Source organism: Hibiscus syriacus, unplaced genomic scaffold, assembly GCF_006381635.1.
Source record: "Hibiscus syriacus cultivar Baekdansim isolate YM2019G1 unplaced genomic scaffold, ASM638163v2 tig00110788_pilon, whole genome shotgun sequence".
Taxonomy (NCBI): Eukaryota; Viridiplantae; Streptophyta; class Magnoliopsida; order Malvales; family Malvaceae; genus Hibiscus; species Hibiscus syriacus.
In genome coordinates, this window is record NW_024062863.1 from 791,084 (window position 1) to 814,979 (window position 23,896).

At 33.3% G+C, this 23,896-nt stretch overlaps 1 protein-coding gene and 1 pseudogene across 1 annotated transcript; both read right to left on the minus strand.

The window, feature by feature from the left end:
- Positions 1–1,326: 1,326 nt before the first annotated feature.
- On the minus strand, positions 1,327–16,514 carry LOC120140925 (probable serine/threonine-protein kinase PBL21). The gene is made up of 5 exons (XM_039155914.1): positions 16,431–16,514; positions 2,033–2,156; positions 1,909–1,944; positions 1,690–1,823; positions 1,327–1,530 (listed from the first exon to the last, which is right to left on the minus strand). The coding sequence occupies exons 1-5, from the start codon at positions 16,512–16,514 to the stop codon at positions 1,327–1,329; spliced, it is 582 nt and encodes a 193-aa protein (XP_039011845.1).
- Positions 16,515–19,505: 2,991 nt separating this feature from the next.
- LOC120140822 lies at positions 19,506–21,337 on the minus strand (annotated as a pseudogene).
- Between the last annotated feature and the right edge of the window lie 2,559 nt (positions 21,338–23,896).

Genomic DNA, 23,896 nt, shown 5'->3' on the forward strand with positions numbered 1-23,896 from the left:
ATTATAATTTGTATATTATAAATTTGATTTTTATATTAATTCAAATTCTTTATATTATTTATAATTCTTATATTATAAATTTTATTTATAATCACTAAATTAAATTTAAATATTATCAATATTATCTTATTGAACATGATTTTATTAAATTATATATATTGAGTTAAAATATTCATAAATCTAATTTACTTTTAATGTGAAAATTGATTAATAATTTAAGTATAACTTAACTTGAAATTTTAAAATAAAAAATATTAGTTGAAATGATGAACTTATTAAAGATTTGAAACTTGAATAACATTACAAATACTAAAACAAAAAATTTATAAATAAAGTTAATTTTATTACAATTGTAAACTCTAAAATTACAATAAAATCAACTAAACAAAACAATTTTACCAAATAAAAATGCAATAGGAAATAAGAATATGAATTCGTCAACATAACAAAATGTACTCATATATGTACTCACTTGTCGGTAAATATTATGTTCGATCATGTCGACCTTTGGGTAACAACCTATACCGATGTGTTTCGTTCTTGTAACATCGAGAAAGAAGAGATCATTCTAAACTAGGCTATATTCTGAAATAAAAAAATGAGCTGCACCTTACTTGATCAAAGTTTACTGAATAACTTCAAACAGCGACCAAACTCCTTCTGAGGTTGGATCGACGAGGGGTCCCTTTCCCTGGTTGCATCGGTGAGGACTGTGAGCTATTGCAAACCTCGACATTATATGATTTAGGAGCCCAATTCTGACTCTGAGAAGCCAAATATTCAAGTGCGACTAGGATATCGCCGATAAGTGGTCAGAAGTTGGCTTCTTCATTTAGACACAACAATACAAAACAATCCCTTTACATATGAAAATGATCTGATTAACTACATGTAATCAACGAATAAATATTTGCATCCTCAAGTGCTAGGGATATTAAATAGCGAATATGATTGCACAATGCACGGCCATATAAAGCACACATTCTAAGGCTATTCTACCAGATTTGGATGTTATGCACTCTTGCTTCAAGACGAATACTGAAATTGGTTGAAGGGTAAAATGTCTGTACAAATAATGGAAGCTTTACACATAATGCCCACAAATTAAAGAAAAATTCAGCAACGCAAACATTATTAGTAGACTCAAAAATAAATTTCTCCTTGCATGGCTCCAAAATCAATAGCGAAAATCTAGAATGAGACCTAGAGTTCTGCATTATTAAATTACAGTACACACTAGCACAAGGCCTCCAAACATAATAAGGGACACTAAGAAAAGTAGCAAGAAACAATGGATGATCTTCCATGTTCAATGGAAATCTGCATTTAGTTTACATTACCAAAAAGATGATCTTCCAAACTGCCCATCGGCATGTATTCGTAAACCAAGAGCCTCTGATCCCCGGCAGTGCAATAGACGATCAAAGTGATCAGATTAACATGGTGTAACAAGCTGAGCATAAGAACCTCAACAATGAATTCTTGATAGCCTTGAAGACCATCGTGATTAAGTTGTTTCACCGCTACGATCTGGCCAGTTACAAGAACATAAATGATCCAATTCAAACTTTAAAAGCTACCTAATATGTATAATAGACAACAGATTATGGAAATATGACAAACGGATACATGAATTTGAAATGAAAAGCATCAATTTTTACCTGCCCGGTTTCCTCGACCTTTGAAAACCTTTCTGAATCCTCCTTCCCCAACCACATCGGCTTCTCTGAAATTCTTTGTTGCTGTTGCCAACTCTAGGAATGTGAACCTACGTGCTCCACTGCCTTTGGAGCCTTTTCCCTGATCACTTCCATTCTTATGATCTGTTACCAGAATTTCAAAAAAAAAAATTACTAATCAAATCCACTGAAATAACACGAAATTTGGTGTTAAAATCCTGGACATTACCTTCTTGGCTTGCTTTCCATCTCTTAACGCAGGAAACTGGTTAGAAAATACGAAGAACAAATGAACCCAGATAAGCAAATTTTATACGGAAAAAAGAATGAGAGATAGGGAAATGGAAAAGAACCTGAGGAATCGACGGACTGGCTAGAAGTAGTTCGACTTCCATTGTCAATGTCGATCCTTGCATCTTTAGAGCGAGGATTGAAGCAAGGGAAACAACTCATCTTCTCTATGCTTACTTCCACAACCTGTGCAGTTGAACAACAAAGATTTGAACTTTGAACACTCACAATATTAACCAAAATCTTCCATCGGTTCTTTCCTTGAATCAAATCCACCTTTCAGCATGTAAAAGAAACGTTTTTTGTAGTTGAAAAAAAGGAACCCAAAAGGGGAGAACGAAGAACAAATAAAATTTCGGCGCAGCTGAATGCTTTTGGGAATCAAAACGACGAAAAAGCAGCGCAATGAACTGGGAATCTGTGAATGAAAGGGGACCAAAAAGACAGTGCTCAAACACCTCCATTAAAGCAAAGTTCTTTCTCTTAAAGAAAACCTATTTTAGAATTTAGAAATCCAATCAAATCATCATAAAATATGAAGAAACAAAAGCAAACAGAAATGATTTTGGCCGGGAAAACGAAAACAAAAATGAAAGAGGGAAAACGAGATAAAAGGGAGAGGTTTTGGATGCTGAGCGGGGAAGAAGAGAGATCGAAAATAAAGCGGGAGGGTTTAGCGGGAAGAGAGGAAGAAAATAACTATTTTGGCGCTAATTTTATCCCTATAAAATTTATATTAAAAAATTATTTATAATTAATATTAAAATTAATATTAATATTAACTTATATTAATATAATATAGTTTATAATTTGTAATTAATATTAATATAAAATATAGTTTATAAAGTTAATATTAATATAAAATATAGTTTATAAAGTTAATATTAATATAAACTATATGTTATAAATTATATAGTATAGTTTATAAAATATAGTTAATATAATTAATATTAATATAAACTATCTAGTACATTAATATAAACTATAGTTTATAAATTATATATTATAGGTTATAAAGTATAAACTATATAGTACACTAATATAAACTATTGTTTATAAACTATAGGTTACATATATAGTTTATATAGCATATAAATAGATTGTATATATACATATACTATAGGTTATATATAGTTCATATTTAAAATTTGTTCAATTTGATCATTATATATTTTTCAATTCTTTCAATTAATATATATGTTTATATTAATAAATTAATATATAGTTTATATATACTAATGAACTATATAATATATATTTTATATATACTATATAGTTTATACATACTAATGAACTATATAGTATATAGTTTATATATACTAACGAACTATATATAATGTATAGTTTATATATACCACATAGTCTATATATATCATATAGTTTATATATACTAATAAACTATATAATGTATAGTTTAGGGTTTAGGGTTTAGTATTTTTATATATAGTTCATATGTAAATTATACCATATAATATATATAGTTTATATATATATATAATATATAGTATATAAATATAAACTATAATATGTAGTATATAAATATAAACTATAGTTTATATATATAGTATATACTATATAAATAGTGTATATAGTTCACTAATAAACTATATATATAGTTCATATGTAAACTATAGTTCATATGTAAATATCAACCTTAGTATATAAACTATAGTTCATATATATAGTATATAAATATAAACTATAGTTTATATAAATAGTATAAAATATAGTATATAAATATAAATTATAGTATGTAGTTTATATAAATATAAATATAAATATAACCCTAAATCATATCTACTATATATATATAAACTATATAATTTATATTAATAAACTATATAATTTATACAATATATATTATTTATAATTATATATAAAATATAAATATAAATTGTATAGTTTATATATAATTCATATATAATTTATATATAAACTATGTAGTTTCTATATAGTTCAATAGTTCATATATAAACTATATAGTATTATAGTTTATACATGGTATATATAGTTTATACATAATATATATATATAAACTATATAGTTTATATATATAATACACATTCTTTATATATAAACTATATAGTTTATATTATATATATATATATATATATATTAGTTGTTTTAATTTTTTTCTCAACTTATTACTTATTTCTATTTATTAATTGGCCCATAACTTTTTAAATGAGTACAATTTAGTACATTTTTGTATTAATTTCAACCTCAAAATTTAAAATTATTTCGATTTGATCCCTTTTGTGTTGTTTAATATATTTAAATTTTTATTTGTAATTTCATATTTGTTCAATTTAGTCCTCCAAATTTTATTTGCAACTGAAATTAACACATACTTATTACTTATTTCTATTTTTAAATTGGCCCATAACTTTTTAAATGGGTATAATTTAGTACTTTTTTTGTAATAATTTCACAATTTAAAATTATTACTATTTGATCCCTCATCAATGTGTGTTGTTTAATATATTTAAATTTTTATTTGTAATTTCATATTTATTAAATTTAGTCCTCCAAATTTTATTTGCATATGAAATTTACTCATACTTATTACTTATTTCTAATTGACCCATAACTTTTTAAATGAGTATAATTTAGTACTTTTTTGTATTAATTTCAACATCACAATTTAAAATTATTTCGATTTGATCCCTCATCAATGTGTGTTGTATAATTTTTTTAAATTTTTATTTGTAATTTCATATTTGTTCAATTTAGTCCTCCAAATTTTATTTGCATATGAAATTGATCCATACTTATTACTTAATCCTATTTTTTAATTGGTCCATAACTTTTTAAATGGGTATAATTTAGTACTTTTTTGTATTAATTTCAACCTCACAATTTAAATTATTTCGATTTGATCCCTTATCAACGTGTGTTGTTTAATTTATTTAAATTTTTATTTGTAATTTCATATTTGTTCAATTTAATTCTCAAATTTGTATTTTTCATAAAATTGAACCATGATTATTTATATTCTTAGTAATTTACTCTAAATCATATACAATTACAAATTGCAATTCAACGTTCGTGAAAGAAGAAAATAATTAATCCAAAAATAAAAATTAACGAACTCAATCTGTATCTGATAGAGATCCGACCTGAATTTTATCTGCCAATGATGCGACCCGATCTGAACGAGACCCGCCTGAAGTCTATCTGAACCTGAATTAACCTGCTTTTTAACTGCTTCGGACTTGAATTGTTTTGATCTGAACTGGAAACGATCCGAAGTGAAAATGACCTGACCAGAACCCGATCTGGATCTGGTGTCAAATCAACCTGAAAATAACCCGAATTGATTTGACCTGACCTGAACCCGATATGGATCTGGTGTTAAATTTACCTGACTTGACTTGTATCCGATTTTACCCGACTTGCCAGGATCCGACTGAAACCTAAACGATTACCCGATTTTACAACCCTAGTTAAAAATGTAGTGATTGTAATGTTTATTTTAAAGTTTAGTAATCAAAATGAAAGCATCATAAAAATTCAGTGACTACAGTTGTAGTTTACCCTAGAAAACATAAAGTGGAGGTATGTGAAAAGGAGTGATGATGTCCTTCTTTCAATGGTTTCATGGAGGGATGATACTGCCGTCCCTTATAAAAATTTAAAATTATAATATATTTTGATTTTTTATATATTTTTTTATTAAAAATATATTTTTATCTCCAAATTTTATGAATTCGTCTCATCCGTCTCTAATTAGAACAATGCCAATGAACCTTATATATATACACATGTAGAGGTGGGTATACGGGCTACCCGCCCGTTTAGTCCGCGGATTTTGACGGTGTGAGCTTAAACGGAGCGGTTTAAAAAGCCTATAATCATAAACGATTTTGAATTTTAAGGCCCATGGCCCGTCCGTTTACGGGCTTACATGCGACCTGTTAAATAAAAATAATTTTAAATGCTTTAAATGCAATAAAAATAATGTTCTAACTTGCTACACCTTTAAAAATGATTTAGTAACTTAAAAAGGAAGGTAGCACCCTCAAAATAATAAATAATATTTAAATTTTATTTTAAATAGCCAAAAATGATTATAAAATAATATTTTTTAATTTTTTAATCATTAATATATATACATATATAACGATATAATTACTTAAACTCAAATTAAAAAAAATCACTTATATCACTAAATTGAAAAACAAATAAAACAATAATCACATTATACTTTTATAAAACACGATTATTCAAGGCTATAATATGAAGACACAAAAGTGTCTGCAAGTATAAATTCAAACAGAAAAATTCAACAAAGTCAAACATTATACAAATATAACAAATTTTCTTTTGTAAAAGCCTTTAAAAGTTGAAAAGTATGTTTTCAATTTTTTCTTTTACTTTTCTTTCGTATTTTTTATCCAAATATTACGTGTCATGTGATATATTATTAGAATATCACGTGACTTTTTATAATTAAAGAACGAAATGGATAACATACTTTATGAAAAAAATAATGGTCAAAATTAAATAAAAAAATTTTTAAATACCAAACTGATAATGATATAAATTTTATAAGAAAAAAAATACTATATAAATCTTTTAACTTTTATTTTTTTAAAATGAAGAATAATTTGATACATTGTAAATGAAAAAAATATATCAAACAACGGTAGAATTATAACAAATGCCCTAATAAATTTAAGAACTACAATGGTTATAATTAACATCATATTTATAGGTAATTTATTTTCTTTTTCTATAAAATTCTTTAAGTTTATTTTCTCTAAAATTTTATAAATTTTAAATTAAGCGGGCTATTGCGGGCTTCCCGCGGTTATACCCATTAAACCCACGAGTTTAACGGTCAGGGCTAAAAAGCTCTCAATTTAAACGAACTTCAATTTTTGATGTCCAAAACCCGCACGAGCCGCGGGTTAAACAGATAGCCCATGGGCCTTAGGCCATATACCCACCTCTATGTACATGCTAGGTAATTCTTTTGAGGTTTCTTTATTTTGTAACTTAACTTAACGTGGAGAGCTTGCATTCTTGTGGACCTCTAAAATAACCCATTTCAAACAAGAATTAAGGTTTTTTTTGGATGAAGAAATGTCAAGTGGTGCTGAAAAGTGGAAAAAGAAGTTGTAGTACTTGTGTTGTTGATGATTACCAACGTGAGATATAAAGAGTGTCAGAATAATTGTCACATCCCAATTTTTTTTTTTAAATTTAAAATATAAATAATTCATTTAATTTAGAGAAAATAACCTCAGTGACCGAAAATGTCTTATAATATACGATTTTAACCAAATTTTTTTTGATTTGCCAAAATGACCAACAACTTCGCAACGCGAACTCCAATTTCGCAACCCAGTTTCTAATTTCGCAACGCGAATTTGTAAATCGCAACACAGAAGTCAAATTCGCAACGCGAAATTTCAAATTTGCAACACAGAAGTCAAATTCGCAACGCGATAGTCAAATTCGCAACACAAAATTTCAAATTCGCAACTGAATTTCAAATTCGCAACTAGATTTTCGAATTTGCAACACGAATTTAATTTCGCAACAGGTTTTAGTTTCGCAACACAAATGTTTTGGGTATATAATAACGCAGCAGCAGCAACTCATAACCTAAATATCTAAATCGCAACTCATTCCATCTCCATCTATCACTCTCTCCGGCGACATTCGTTCCTATATCCAACGACATCATTCCCTATCTCTAATTTTTTTTACATAATTTTATTTCTATATAATTTTTCAATGATTTCTCTCCCAAATTATCAACTATCAACTTAATAAAGGTATGTTTTCTCTAAGTTAGTGATGATATCTAGTTTATAGCTCGTTTGTTTAGTAAATTAATTTACAATTTGTAGAAAGAAATCATCTAATGTTGATCATGTTTGGATAGATTTGTGTTTTGGAGGGTCATGGGAGAATGTTCATGGTGTTTTACAATATGTGCCTTTACCCATGAATCTTCAACTAAAACTGTCATTAAAAAAGTTAACTTATGAAACTCTAATGTTACGTGTTACAAAGAAATTGAATTTAGAGCCTCTAAGTGGATTTAGGCTATCTTATCAGAGAAAAGGTAAAGTTTATTTGTTAACCGACAATGAAGATGTTGAACGATTCATTGCTTACATTAGTGTTTCGTAAGAAGATGATGTTACATTGTATGTTGTTGAACCTAGAAGTAGTGAAGTTGGGTCAGTTGCGGGTAGTAATCAACTAGGTTCTTCAACCCCAGTTTATGGTGCTCACAATGTACAACGTTGTTATCAACCTCAAAATTTAATGGTTCCACCACAATTTCATCACCAAGAAAATTTTGTTTCACCACATTTCCAATACCAAACACAATATCAAACACAATCTCAAAACCCACAACCTTTTCCTAATCCAAATCCCAATAAACTTTCAGCACCAAATTCTGGTTTTCGTATTGACCAGTTAGATGATTATGAGCCAACAGAAAAATTGTGAGTACTAGTCAGTATTCGAAATTTGATCTTGTTCAATACCCGAACTTTGATCTTGGTCAATACTCGGATTTTGATGATGTGATGGAAGAAGAAACAAACCCTGCATGTAATGATTTTAATATTGGTCAATACCTGAATTTTGATGATGAAACAGTCGCTGCCGAGGAAGATGTTGTTGATGATAATGAGGAGGAAGTTACGACTGTGAATGAACATGTTGAACATCCATTTTGTAATTCATATAACCCTGAAAAAAAAGAAGTCCCCAAATAAAAGAAAAAGAAGAAAATACCACGGGAGTATAACTGGAATATGCCAGAATTACTTCAGATACCGGAAGAAGAGCTGGTAAAGATAGCAGTTGATTGTTACACAAAAGTTATTCGTATCAAGAAAGATGATTGTTTTGATATAAAGGAAGACTTGGAGATAGCTTTGTATACGAAATGTGTGGAAGATGGCTATCAACTAAAAGTTAACAAATTAAGCAAAGATCGTTTCGAAACAAAGTGTATAATTGACAAAAACTATACGTGGCGTATGATTGCAAAGAGGATAAAAGATTGTGAAATGTTTCAAGTTAGGACTTTTATTGATAAACATACATGTTCAAGAATCCAAGTTTTTCCTTACCATAGACAAGCAAACAAAAAGGTGTTGGGTGGTTTTCTGGCTGAGTTAATGTTTTTTAATGGAAGGGTATATCGGGGACATGAAATTATGACTGACATGAATGCTCGGTTCAAGATTAGTATCTCATATTCTCAAGCTTGGAGAGCCAAATTTTATGCCTTGGAATTGTTGAGGGCGTCGCCAGAAGCATCGTTTGCCCAACTGCCGGCTTATTGTCACAATTTAAAGTTAAAAATCCTAGGTCGGTAACTCATATCAAAACAGATAGAGATGGATGCTTTGAGTTGCTGTTTATCGCCATTGGTGCTACGGTTAGTAAATAATTATAATTATAATTATATGATTTTGTTGACTCATTTTTGTTAGTTGCATGCATTTCACATTTAAATGATTATATTTCTCGTGTATATGATTTTGTAGATTCGTTTGTTTATTACTTGCATGCACCCATTTATTATAGTTGACAGAGCACATTTGAAAGGTTGATACCTTGGAATAAACTTATTAGCAGTAGCCATGGATGTTAACAATGAGATACTGCCAATAGCTTACGGGGTTGGCAAATCTGAAACCTTTGATTCATGGACATGGTTTATGGGGCATCTAAGGGATTGCATAGGTCCTATTAGCAATCTGACAATCATATCTGATAGGGCAAACTCAATTGACAATGCTGTTACAAGGTGTTTCCCATATGCTTTTCATGGACTTTGTGGTGTTCATTTGTACAGAAATCTAAAATCAAGGTCTGCTGGTATAAAAAATCACAAATGGACATACTGGAAGGCTGTAAAAGCTTATCGGGAAGTGGATTTTAATAAGCATATAAATTGTTTAAGACGTGTTTTGCCTCAATGTGCTCAAACACTAGAAGATGTCGGGTTTGAAATATGGTCAAGAGTACATCAACTTGGAACAAGATATGGTTTCATGACGTCTAATAGTGCAGAATCAATCAACGCTCTAAGTTGTCATTCCTGGAAATTACCCATTACTATGTTAATGGAGTTTTTTTGAGCCTCTATTCAACAGTGGTACTACAAGAAAAGAAACCATGCAAGTATTATTTCTTTAAATTCGTAACTTATCATATATTTTACTAAGTATTATTTATTTAAATTTACAGGAACAATGGAATGTCGTGTTACACCATGGACTGAAAAAAAGATAACAAAATGTGTTGTGAAGTCAACGTCATGGAGAGTTGAACCATGTTCAAATACTTTGTTTGAAGTATTGGATAATAACTTAAATGGGCTTGTCGATCTAAATGCAAAGACGTGTAGTTGTAAGAAATGGCAAACATCTGGTTATCCGTGTGGCCATATTATAAAAGTTGCTCTTCATCTAAACCAAGATGATTCAAGCGCATACGCTATGGATTGCTACACTACAGAAGTATATCGACAGACTTATGTCGATATTGTCTACCCATGTCCACATCCTTCTGAGTGGGATATACCAGATGACTTACAAATAGTTTTACCACCAGTCATGGATAGCAGGCTACCTGGCCGACCAAAAAATCACGATCGTATACCGTCTAAGGGTGAAGAGAATAAGATATCGACATGTAGTCAGTGCAAGGAAAGTGGTCATACAAGGTTGACTTGTGGATCACCAGTGACATCACAATCATCTTTTCCTCTACCAAAAAATGGATCCTCATCAAAATCCAAAACTCATATGGTGCCAAGCAAAAGGAAATCAAAATCGCAATCAAAATCAAAATCCCAATCACAACCGGCTTCACCTTTTGGGACTTATTAACTTAGGTGATTTTTAAATGCAAACGTTGTATTATGTGTATTTTATGTGTGAATGCATACATTTTCAGTTAGACATTCATTAGTAACTTGAGTTTGAACATTGCTATGATCTGTTCAGTTGTTATCATGTTTGGATTTTCTCTTGTGTTTAATTGCTTTGATAGTTGTTCTCTTGCTTCTTCAAGTGTCCTTAGCTTGTATTTATAGCTTGGAATGTGTTTGATGTTGTATATAACTTGATGTTGTATCTTGCGATCAACGTGAAATAAGCGTTGCAATAGTCAAATTCGCAACGCGAAATCGCAAATCGAAAATCGCAACGCGAATTTGACTATCGCAACACTTATTTCGCGTTGCGAATTTAACTTTAGCGTTGTGAATTTTACTTCCGCGTTGCGAATTTTACTTTCACGTTGCGAATTTACCTTTCGCGTTGTGAATTTACCTTTCGCGTTGCGAATTTGTACCTTCAACAGATCTTTTTTGCCTTCAACATAATGCAGATTGAATTTAAAACAACAAATCAACTTTTATAAATCAATTAAATAAGCAAAAAAATAATTCTTATTTACACATCAAATTAAACAAATCAACTTTTACAAATCAATTAAACAAGCAAAAAATAATTCTTATTTCCTCATCAATTAAACAAATCAACTTTTAATGTAAAATTCAATTAAACAAGCAAAGAAAGTGTACCCAGACTGTTGTTTATGCACAAATACATTAATTTCACGCAGCTCACGTCAGGAATAACCTGTAGAAACCAAACATTTGTTCAAACAACATTTTCTACACATCTAAAACCAACAAACAACAAATTATTGAATTCTAGGTACTTAACCAAATATTTTCAAACCAACAAAGAGTATATATGTTAACAACACTTGCTCAAACTTACCAATTGTTTATGCAAACTTTCAGCACGCGGATGCAGGTAGGCAACGTTTTGCATATATCGCTCGAGCCATAAAATGCCGAAACCATAAGCCTACTGTGCCTCTATCTCTATCTGTGGGAGGTAGAAGGTGTTTACTTCTTGTCGTCAAACGCTCCAAGCACATGCATACATGAGGACCACAATCTCCTGTGGCTCCCTCTATTTTTTGTGGCACGATATCGTCTCTGATCATTGTAACTTTGAACTTTGTTGGCTTCTTGTTTCCAGAATTAGTCAAATAATCAATCGCGTCCAAGTATTTCTCCAAATGAGCGCTCCATCCCTTACAAATAATATCTCTCAAATCAGACAATGGTATGTAATTCAACATGCTGTCATATACCATTGTCTTCAGGGATGGGAGCTGAAGCTCGACGAGAAACCAATTACGACGTTCCAAAACAGGGATAAACACCTACAATCATAAATAATTGCGCACATCAAATAAAATTTATGAAAACCTTTAAAATATTCAAAAAATAAATACTAACCTTATCGACCTCCCACCACGCAGGATAAAGTTTAGCTTTTCTATTACCCAACGTATACGTGAAAAGACGTCGGCATAATAGTCCATCGAGTATTTCTTATTTTCCTCAATTTCCTTATTATTAGAAGACGTGACACCCATGCATCAATATGGTATTTTATAAAAAAAATACATATATTAGTGAATTTATTAATAATTTAAAAAAATTAATCAAAATGCAATATAAGAAGAATATAAGACTTACCACCCCTTCGATATAGCCATTATCTTCAACCCCTAATAAAATACCCCACCAAGACCGATCAAGAAACAAATGCATAACATCGTCGAGTTGACATAGGTCAGAATAACACCCCTTGCTCCGCTCATATAGATAAAAATCAACTGCGGTCTTAGCCCAAAGGGTATTATTCGTAATTGTGTACGGTAGTGTTTCCCTCTCATGCTGAGGAATGGTACTAGCCGGTAACACATACGAAAGCCAACTCGCATCCATCATATCGGGCACGGTAGGGGGTTTATCAATATGTCGATATATGATGCCATGTGAATCGGGCTCTTGAATAGCAGACGGGACCTCTTGAACGATGACAGGGGCCTCTTAAACGGTGGGAGGGACCTCTTCGATGATGAGAGGGGCCTCTTGAACGACATGAGGTGCCTCTTGAATGATGATAGGTGCATCGGGCTTCTTCTTACGGAGTCTTGACACTAGTGGGGTAAAAGGATACGTAATGGCACGTGCATGACGTCTGATGCGTGAACCCCGTCGTACAAGAAAAACCCGACGTAAAGCATCTACCTTATCGGGCCGCTGAAAATAAATTAATACATAAATAAATAAATAATGCCGAAAAAATGTTATTTGCATTTTTAGTATAATATTAAACAAATTTACCTCATTGCGTAGAGTATGAACCTGATTCTGCAACGATGAAACAATCTCGCGTAGAGCGGCAACCTCATCACGTAAAGTAGATACCTCACCACGTAGCGCACCATTGTAATCGCGTAAAAAATCCACCTCACCACGTAAAGATCGAACCTCATCACGCCGTGCACCATTATATTCACGTAAAGTACCGACCTCATGACGCAAAGCACCGACCTCATCACGTAACTCCCCTAACTCATCCCGTGGAGGTGGAGAATAGGGAGATAAATGTCGTGGCCTCTTTGCCTGTCGCTTATCATGAGGTGATGGTGGAGAAGAGGCTCGATGATGTGATAGAATAGGTGATGGTGGAGGTGGAGAAGAGGCTTGATCAGGTGATGGCTCTTAAAGTGGGGGGGTGCTCATCATCCGTCCCATCAAAAAACCGCTTACTAGCTTGCCACCAATCAGTGGCAAGCTCAGCCTTTGTGGGTGTCAGCCTCTGTAATGGATAGTTGGCCTCCTAACAATATAAAAGCTCAAACAAAGTTAAACTTGTACTAGTAATAACTTGTTTATATATGATATTATTTGTGTGTTAACTTACATTATTCATCGTCGTATACTTCCCAATCCAACATGCAGATCCCCTTCCAGGTAATAGTTCTAGGAATATCATTTGATCTTTTTATCGCATATGTATGTATGCTTGGGAAAGCCTCAAATATCCAAATCTACAAACAATATAATACACAAACATTAGTAATTTTTAAATAATTAATTATAATTTTGGAAACATTATATATAAATTCTTACCATAAAGGCCCAAGTAAAGCCTGTCAAAGTGTATTTAGAACCATCACCCCGCAAACTTTTTCGGTCCTCAAAGGTAGACGACAACTTCTTCCAGGTAGATTTCCATAGATATGAACCCCACGGAAACAGGTTCCATGCATTTAGGTCATCTACCAATAATATTAGATCCTCAGAGATAGGTTGTCTGCCCTCTTTGCCTAAAAAGCCGGCATGCAAAAGTAATAAATGGCATACTCAGACAACATCAATGTCATCCATCCGAGTAAAACCATCTTTAACAAATAATCTTTTCAAGTCGTCGACGTGTAAACTCAGCTTTGACTTTGCCAGCTCAGGAAAAACCCGAGATAACCATGATGGGCGGGAGATATGACTAGTGTACCGGGTTACTTCATCGTGTCTGAAGCGTAGACCAATGATTAAGCAAAACTCCTCCCGCCCAAAACAAGTATATGCCGGTGCCGGAGGAAAATGAAACCATATCTCTTCATCACCACGTTGTATCCTCTCGGGTAGATCGTTAGTCATGGTCTGAAGAAACAAATGTGTCAACATAACATCTCCACCCGTATGTTGTACTTTCAGCCATGGCCCGAAGCAAGTATCATCAAACAATTTTCTTTGTAGAGGTGTAAGCGTCGATACAATTTTAGTGGCTAGGCTTAATTTATTCCTTAAGGTCAATGCATCCGAAAAAAATTTCTACAAAAACAATAAACATACCAAGTTAGATATACCAAAAACTACAAATTATACACTATAAACAGACATGATATTAAACAGTGAAAACAAAGCCAAATATGTTTCAAACTAGCACGGTATTCACATGCTGTCATTATTCCATCATAGTTCACAAAATGCATCAAATAACATTCCAGAAGTAAGCACTTATATAAACATTTAAAAAGACAACATATAAGTTTAGTGCAGGTTCAAGGACAATATAAAGAGTAGTAGTTTATTCTTGAAACTTAAATTAGCAATACTGTGAAGTTAGTATTTGTCTTTGTTTTGTCTTTTTGTTGAAGTAATGCAATTCATTCAAGTTTCAATTTGCAGAATAAGAGTAGTTTCTGAAACTTAAATTCGCAACGCGAAAATGAAAATCGCAACGAGAAAATCGCAACACGAAACTAAAATCGCGTTGCGATTTTCATTTTCGTGTTGCGAATTTAAGTTTCAAAAACTATTCTTCTGCAAATTGAAACTTGAATGAATTGCATTTCTTCAACAAAAAGACAAAACAAAGACAAATACTAACTTCACAGGGTTAAAGACTAAACAGTTTAGCAGTATTAGCAGCAACCGAATGAATTTACTAAACAATCTTAGTGAAATGGTTAATCTTTATATATATTGAAATTACCAGTAAATTTATCATCAATATAATAAAAATCTAATAATAATACAAAAATTTCAAAATAAAAATAAGAGATTAAAAAACTAACCCTCGGTGGTTGATTTTCCATTTCTGACCGTGAATGGTTGTGAGGGTTGCTCTGAGAGATGGAGATAGACGGATTTCGCCGGAGATGGGGATGGATTTCGTCGGAGATGGAGACAGATGTCACCGTAGAGAGGGAGAGATGGAGATGAGATTGAGTTGTGATTTAGGGTTTTAGGTTATGATTTACAATAATACTGTTTACATTTGTGTTACGAAATTAATATCGTGTTTCGCGTTGCGAATTTGACTTTTGTGTTGCAAATTTGACTTTTGTGTTGCGGATTTGACTATCGCGTTGCGAATTTGACTTCTGTGTTGCGATTTACAAATTCGCGTTGCAAAATTGGAAACTGGGTTGTGAATTTGAGATCGTGTTGCAAATTTGTTGGTCATTTTGGCAAATCCAAAAAAAGTTGGTTAAAATTGTATATTATAAGGCATTTTCGGTCACTGAGGTTATTTTCTCTTTAATTTAATTAAGAAACCAAAATGAATATTTTTGAATTTCTGGGTTAGTTTCGGTAATTTAGGAGGTTCATGGACTTAACCCTGAATTTTCTCATTCTTCAGGTAAGCGGAAAAAATATAAAAATAGAAATAAGTTGGTAAGGGGATACAAACCCCTATCCCCAAGTATGACCACCCATGTCTTTACCAACTAGACTAGGCCACTATTAGTATAATATAATAATAAAAATATATTTTATTTGATTAAGACTCTTATAACCCAAAACTAATCCCATTTTTTCTAGATTTGAAACCTCAATCCCCAATTTCCCAAATCCTAACTTAACTCGTCGCTCCCTAACTCCGCCAAATCCATCGCCGTCTAATCGCTGTTGAGCGCACCAACACCTTCATCCGACTCGCCATCGACTGACAATCGAAACCTGAGCCTCCTTTCACCAAACATCGACGTCGTTTACCGTAAAATTCATCCTAAAGCTTCGCTAAAACTCACCCCGTCGCCTCGGTTTTTCTCTCGATTTCGGCCAGTCTAGACATTGTTTCACCGGACCGCCTCCGCTGTTAGCCTCCCCGTCGCCGTGCACTTAAGACCCAACCCCCCTTGGGTCACCTCATCGTCGTCATTTTCCTCCATCGTCGGTGTGGATAAGTTCGATCACCTATTTCGAATATTTTAGTAGTTTTAAATCGAATATTGGTGTTGATTTGAGTTATGTTTGGAGAAAAATTGTCCGAGGAGAAATCAGACGTCCTCAAAGGCCATTGTCGTCGCCGCACGCGCAGTCACGCGTTGCCCCTGCGCATTGGGCTTCTCGGCTGGTCCAGGATGCTTCTAGAACCGATCTATTCAGATTGAACAGGTTCGAACTGATTCAACCGTACTTTGACTGAATATGCCTATTGACTTTGACTAGGGTTGACTTTGACATTGACCAAAAAGTCAAATTTTTTGAAAAAGTCATATTTTATGTTTTTTGACATTCCGAGTCCGAATCTAAAGTCTGTTTTGTCAAATTCGAACCTGAAAGCCTCCGAATTGACCGTTGAACCCGAACATGCATATATATATTTAAGCATTTTATCTAAGCACATTTTAAATTATGGACAAAGATTAATTTGTATGTTATTATGTGAAAGTGCTCGTGACTCTCCCGTTCGTTCGACAGCTCGACCCAGCTCCTCTCGATTCGTTCGACCTCGTGAGCCATTGATTACTTGTATGATCCGTAAACCCTAAGAATATTTGAATTAAAATATTATCCGGATAATAACTCTGTTGCATTATGAATTAGGTTCGAGCACTACTGCAGAGCGTCGCGAGGCAGATGCTCATTAGACTTATCGACTGATCCCTTTTTGTGAGGTGTGTTCCCTATGTGCTATATGATTTACCAAAATTACTGATTTATTGAATCTTTTAACAGCTCGATATTACGATTTACTAATTTACTGATTGACTGATTATGAACCATGACTATTTGATATATGTTATCTGGTTACTTGTTTTCACTGGAAAATATGATTATGTCGATTTATGGACTATAAAATTTACTGCTTACTATGTGAATTGTTTTATTGAGATACTGTTTTGGGTAGGATACTGGAGTATGGAGGTTCAACCTTGATCAAACTGGTAATTCCTTACGGACCTAAGGTGACCCTTGGGTAGGCTCCGAGGCCCCAAGCACTTTCTTGGGTAGGCTTTCAGGCCCTAAGATGTTCCCTTAGGTTGACTCATGTACCCAACGGATATATGGTAAGCCTTTATGGATGTGATTATGGGAAACTGCATTTTGGTGTACGGGAGAAGGGTAATTATGAGTTTTAAAATTGAACTTCACTACGACTTTTATGATACTTTACTAAACTACTTCCTCATTTTTTTAACTGTTACGTTTTACTTACACTATTGGAACACACTGGGCTCCCAAACTCACTTCCCAAATTTTTTTTTCCCGGATATTTTTGGATAGACACTTTGACCTGACACTTGGAGGATCGACACATCACCTATAATATTTTTATTGTAATGTTTCTATCTTCCAGCCTGCCTTTATTTGGTTACATGTGTCTTGTGTTATTTTGTGTTACATGTTTTATGAAGTATTTTGATTTGCTACTAATGTATAAATTTTATTGCTATACTTGATATTTGATTTACTTACGTCATACCATATTTTTTTTATACTAATGGGATTTTATGTCTTACGTTGTTTGATTTTGCTTATTTAATATTACTACGATTTTTAAAATTATTTGAGATCATTAATATAATTCGCTAGATTTAGTCGTAACGTATAGGCTGGATCTAAAGGGTTCCAAGAATCACGCGGCAAACATCGAAGTATACGCCGTCAATGGTTGTCGGGAGTTTATGGCAAGCGATGCAGAAAGGACGACCGGGGCTTTAATGTGTGCCGCTTGTGGTTGCCATCGGAACTTTCACAGAAGGGTAGTAGAAACTGAGGCAGCCTCTTAGTATACCTAATTCTTCATATAGATATGAATTAATTAGCTGATTATTGTTGCTTGAAAGATTAATATTGTTGTTTTTTGGATTCTTTTGATCATTCAAGAATCCCAAACTTTCAATCACTGTGCTCTTGAAAAGGGGATGATTTAAAATGCAAAGTTATTGATTGACTATAGATCTTTTCGAACGATAAAACATATTTTCAATTGTATTACGTTTTAAATATAATAGATAGGTAAAAAGATATATCAGAGGCCCTGTAGTTTAAAAAAATCAAAGTAGATCTCAAATTATTTTATATTTTGTATGACCCTTAAACTTGAAAAACAAACCTAATATGATATTTTGACTAATAATTTTAATCGTTGATTATGATGTTGACGTGGTAGTCTATGGTACAAACGTGACGGTCTACAATAACTGATGACATGGTAAATGGGCTAAATTGATTTTTTTGTCAAATTTGAAGACCTAATTGATTTTTTTAAGTTCAATGGCTTATTTCATTTAAAAAAAACAAAAATATTCTACATTTAAAATATAAAAATGTTCAAATATATATATATATATATATATATGAAAATTAAATAACTAAAAAATTAAAACTATGTTATCATTTTTTACCTCGGATTTAACTTAGTTTTATTTGTATAAATATGAATTGTCTATCCTATACAAATTTTATTTTATATATATTTATCTCTAATTATTTTAAACTCTAAATGTATTTCTAATTCTATTTCATTATTTTTTTATAAAATTGAATTAAATAAATATTATAAAATCTTATAACAAACAAAATTTAAAAGTCGTATAATTAAAAGTTATGTATAAATTATTAGTAAATCGTATAATTAAAAAAATACAAAAAGTAGTTATACAATTAAGAATAGTGTTTATTTATACAAAATAATTTAGCATTTATTTGGGACTGTCACAAGTTCTACAAATTTTGACTCAGAAAAGATAATAATCTTTTCATCTTCAACATCAAACTGCCTTTCTAAATTTGAGATTTCTGTGATGTAATTGGAAAAGGAAAACTGAAAAAAAGACTTCCATTCTGCAAAACTGAAACCATTGATGTAGGTATAGATCCACAACAAAATTATCAGACCTTATTATCACCCCCGAGTTGAGTTTAGATGCATCGAAAACTTGAGTTTTTAAGCAGTAATCGGTTGCTTCTGGACAAAAGCTATTCCCTTCTCTATGCTGGCCTTCAATTCTGGCTTAAGAGCTTCCAGTGCCTTCTCTTCATACTCGTATAACCCTCCGAGATCAGATGGAATCAAAGCTTCAACCCCGTTCCTTCCGAGCTTGATCCTAGATGCAAAGAATGGAAGATCGGTCAGATCAGACTGCACGAAAGAGCACTCATAGACATCCCCATCTCCATCCAAAGCGCGAAGCGATGATTCGACGAATCTTGCGGCTGCATAGGCCATGGACAGAGTGGCAGACCCTGCACCTGCTTTTGCCTCCACAACCTCCGTCCCGGCATTTTGAATCCGAACAGTTAGTTGTTCCACTTCTTCATCGGTAAAGCTAACAGAAGGTTTCGTCTTCGACAGCAGTGGTAAAATGGTGATACCAGCATGTCCTCCTACAACTGGAACATCCACATCAATGAGCTTAAGGTTTTTCTTTTGAGCAACGAAGGTGTTGGCTCTGACAACGTCCAATGTCGTGACACCGAAAAGCTTCTTGGGATCGTAAACACCCTTCTGCTTCAGAACTTCAGCGGCAATTGGCACGGTGGAGTTGACCGGATTGCTAATAATATGGATGAGGGCATCGGGGCAGTTATCGGCAACAGCCTCAACCAAGGTTTTAACAATGTTGGCATTGATGTTGAAGAGGTCATCACGAGTCATACCAGGCTTCCGGGGAACGCCAGCAGGAATAACCACTACATTCACACCTTTCAGGCAACTCCCTAATTCTGAAGCACCGGTGAAATCCTGAACATGAGGAGGAGTATTGCAGTGACTGAGATCAGCAGCAACTCCCTTGACATTAGCTATATCGTATAGGTTCAGCACTCAAACTAGCGGGGACATCTTGATTAGAAGTGCCAATGGCTGACCTATCCCTCCTCCAGCTCCAAGTACAGCCACTTTGTACGATGCCACGGGCTGTAGGCCACGACAAGACTCCTGGTTTGCTTTCCACGCTTTCGGCGCAAAAGAGCCTTGAAGAGCAGCACTGCTTTCCTTGCCGATGAAAGAGGCTTCTGTTTCATAACTCATGGATGTTGCTGCCTTGAGGCCACTGAAACTTGTAAGTGAATTCTGGGAGGCGAACCTTGCAGCCGAAGGTTTTGTTTGTGGAAGTCGGCTCCCCTTGCTTCCGACCGAGATGGCCGATCCAATGGAGAAGGTAGTTGCGGATGTTGCTGCCATCGCACTCTATAAAACAGGAAAAGCAAAGGGAACAAACAGAGCTAATTATGACTTCAAATCAAAGGCCGAAAACAATAGCAGAGGCCATCCTAATCGTAATAAAAGTCCCGATTTCACTCGAGAAAATTACATCCTAAAAACAATATAGAAAAATGCTTAGAAACAAGAATCCGAAGTTCCACGTTGAAAATGAAAGATCATGTTAAATCAAATAAAAAAACAGAAAGCAACAGATCTAATCATACTGCACCTCAATACAATGAACATCGGAAAAAATCAAAGAAATCAAACCCATATCATATTTCAGATAAACAAACAAAACCCATAGTTTAGATTTCAACAATCATAACTCCAGACGAACAATCAAACATAAAAATGGTAAACGAACCTTTTGAGATCTGAATAATAGAGAAAGGCTAGCTTAAAAGGAACACCAGTAATATATATATATATAAGGAAAAATTGACCCTCTTTTGCGATTATGATATTTATAGAAAACTCAACCAATGGTATTCGAACAAACCGCTAAAAGTTTTCAACTCCGCCTGCTGCTGATGATATTGCTGCAATGTAGGCAATGTTTTCTTCGATTTTTTTTTAATATTTTTCTTTTTGTGTACCGAATACAACGCCGCTGTATGGCAAAGAATCTACCAACAAGATCCGATTCCGGGTTTTCTTTTTCACATTTCGTTAATGGTGACCGATGGTTGAATCGATTATTTCTACGGCTGAGATTTAAAAGTGTTGCATCTTGTTCTTTTGGCCTTTTGCTTGCCCTTTTTTGCCCTTTTCCGCCATTTTCCCGACCCTTTTTAATTGCCTATTTTTCTGTGTCCGGTTCTTTATTTTGTTCGGTAAAATATACTCAATAATATTTTCATTTCTATTTCAGTTACTAAAATTTAAAAAAAAAATTAATTTAATCATTCAACTTTCGAGTTACTATTATTTTAATCAGTCTGACTTATTTATTAATATTTTTCTATGGTGTAACATTTATTATTATTATTTTATTAATATATACGCTACATAAGATTAAAATAAAAATTAAATTAAATTCAAAATTATATTCAAATCTTAAATCCAAAAATTATACTTAAATTCTGAATCACAAACCCTTTGACACCTCACTTTCATAGTCTAACCCTCACTCGCCTCTTTAACCCGTCTTTTCTTTTCCGGTCACCCTCCGTCCACCCTCCGTCCACCAGTGCTATGCCTCACTAGCCTTTTGCTCTATATAGAGTTAATTGTTAATTATTTCTTGCCTTTTGCTTAGCTGATGAGGCTAAGGACCCTTTGAGTATCCGAATGGTGCATTGATATTATTATACTGTTGAAAAGCAAAAGGATGATCTCACTAATTTGGTATAATGTTCTTTTACTAATTATTAATAACATATGAAGATGCAAATTAAACACAAAACTGAGTGCCGTGTGCACGCTTTTTAATCAAATCTGATGACATCCAACGAAAACGAAAGAAAAGTAAGTATTAATTAAAATTAGATTTTGTTCGTGTCCTTAAGCTTAAATACAAAAGGGGAGAGATAGCCCCAAATCAAACTGATACTTGATATAATTAAGACCAAGTCAATATTTTTTGTCGGTAGAAATACATCGTTGTAAACTAACATAGCGTTCGGTGACCTATTTGTGAACTATTCGTATAATGTTCGTTTATTAAGTTAAATAAACAAATATGAACAAAATTTTTATGTTCATTTCATAAACGAAAGAATATGAACAAGTGTGTGTTTGGTTTGTTTATGTTCACATACAAACTCATTTATTGGTTCATTTATCGACTCATTTACTTGTTTTCATTTTCCTTTCATTTTTTTTACATTTTAAATATTGATGAAGATAGAGACTAATTTATTTTGTTTGGGCGCACGATTCGTTTTCTCTGGGCACACGATAGCAGGACTATCGAACCCCTGTTTCCCGTCTCGTCGCCGGCGCTTCCCCCGTTTTTCTGTCTGATTTCGCCCTCTTCTGTACACTCTTCAATATGGTATGGATTGGAGAAAACTTTTTGGGTGTCAAGCCAATCAAGCACTTTCATACTTTCCCCCAAATTTGTCCAAAGAAACCCTAATTGTTCAGCCTCCTCCTGAGGTCTTCGAAGCTGGAACAACAGAGTGAAAATTTTCTCTGGTGGGGCAATTCCTCGGTGCAGCCCCAAATTTCATCACTTTGCAGTGAACAATTGACAAGCTATGGAATCATCCTTCTCAAGGGGCTCGAGCACATGTTAGTCTAGCTGGAAATAATTTGTATATTTTCTCATTCAGTTCTGAGTCATCTAGGGAATGGGTCCTTGAAAATGGCCCTTGGCATGTTCTTAACAAACCGTTAATTCTTAGAAAATGGGAACCCAATCTGCAAAGACTGAATTTCGATTTATCAAGACTGCCACTGTGGGTTCACCTCTATAATATTCCTCTTGAACTATTTTCAAAGGAAGGCCTTAGCTATATAGGCAGTGCTCTTGGAGTCCCTCTTTCCATGGACTCAATCACTGCTTCTAAATCTAGGCTAGAATATGCTAAGGTGTGTATTGAGATAGGGGTTAATGATGAACTTCCTGAAACTATTGAAGTGATGCTTGCTAATGGTACTTCTACTACTGTTTATGTTGAAATCCCTTGGTTTCCAACTAGATGTAGGAGATGCAACACCTTTGGTCATTCAGAAAAAGGATGTTTAGTCAAAACGTCCTCTGCTCCCTCTAATACAAAAATCTGGAGGATAAAGAACAATCACTCTGTTCTTTCTGCTCAGGATAATTCAGAATCTTTGCAAACTCCCCTGACAGATTCTTCATTGAAATATTCAATACCTGAATCACCCTCTTCAAAAATTTAGAATGTTTACAAAAGAAAAGAACATGTTAATGATTCTGGAATTTCCTCTCCAAAACATAATGATCATTCTTCTAAAAGTGTTTCTCTTATTCCATATTCTATTTCAAATGAAGACTCTACTGATAAATCTACTAACCCTCCTCTTAGTGAAGACACTGTTAATGATGACCATCCTGATCAGCTTCCTAAAACTGCCTCAAAGATTAAGGACCCTAGCATCATTCCTAAACGTGGTAGAGAAAGACCACTTAAAATCAAGTCTAAT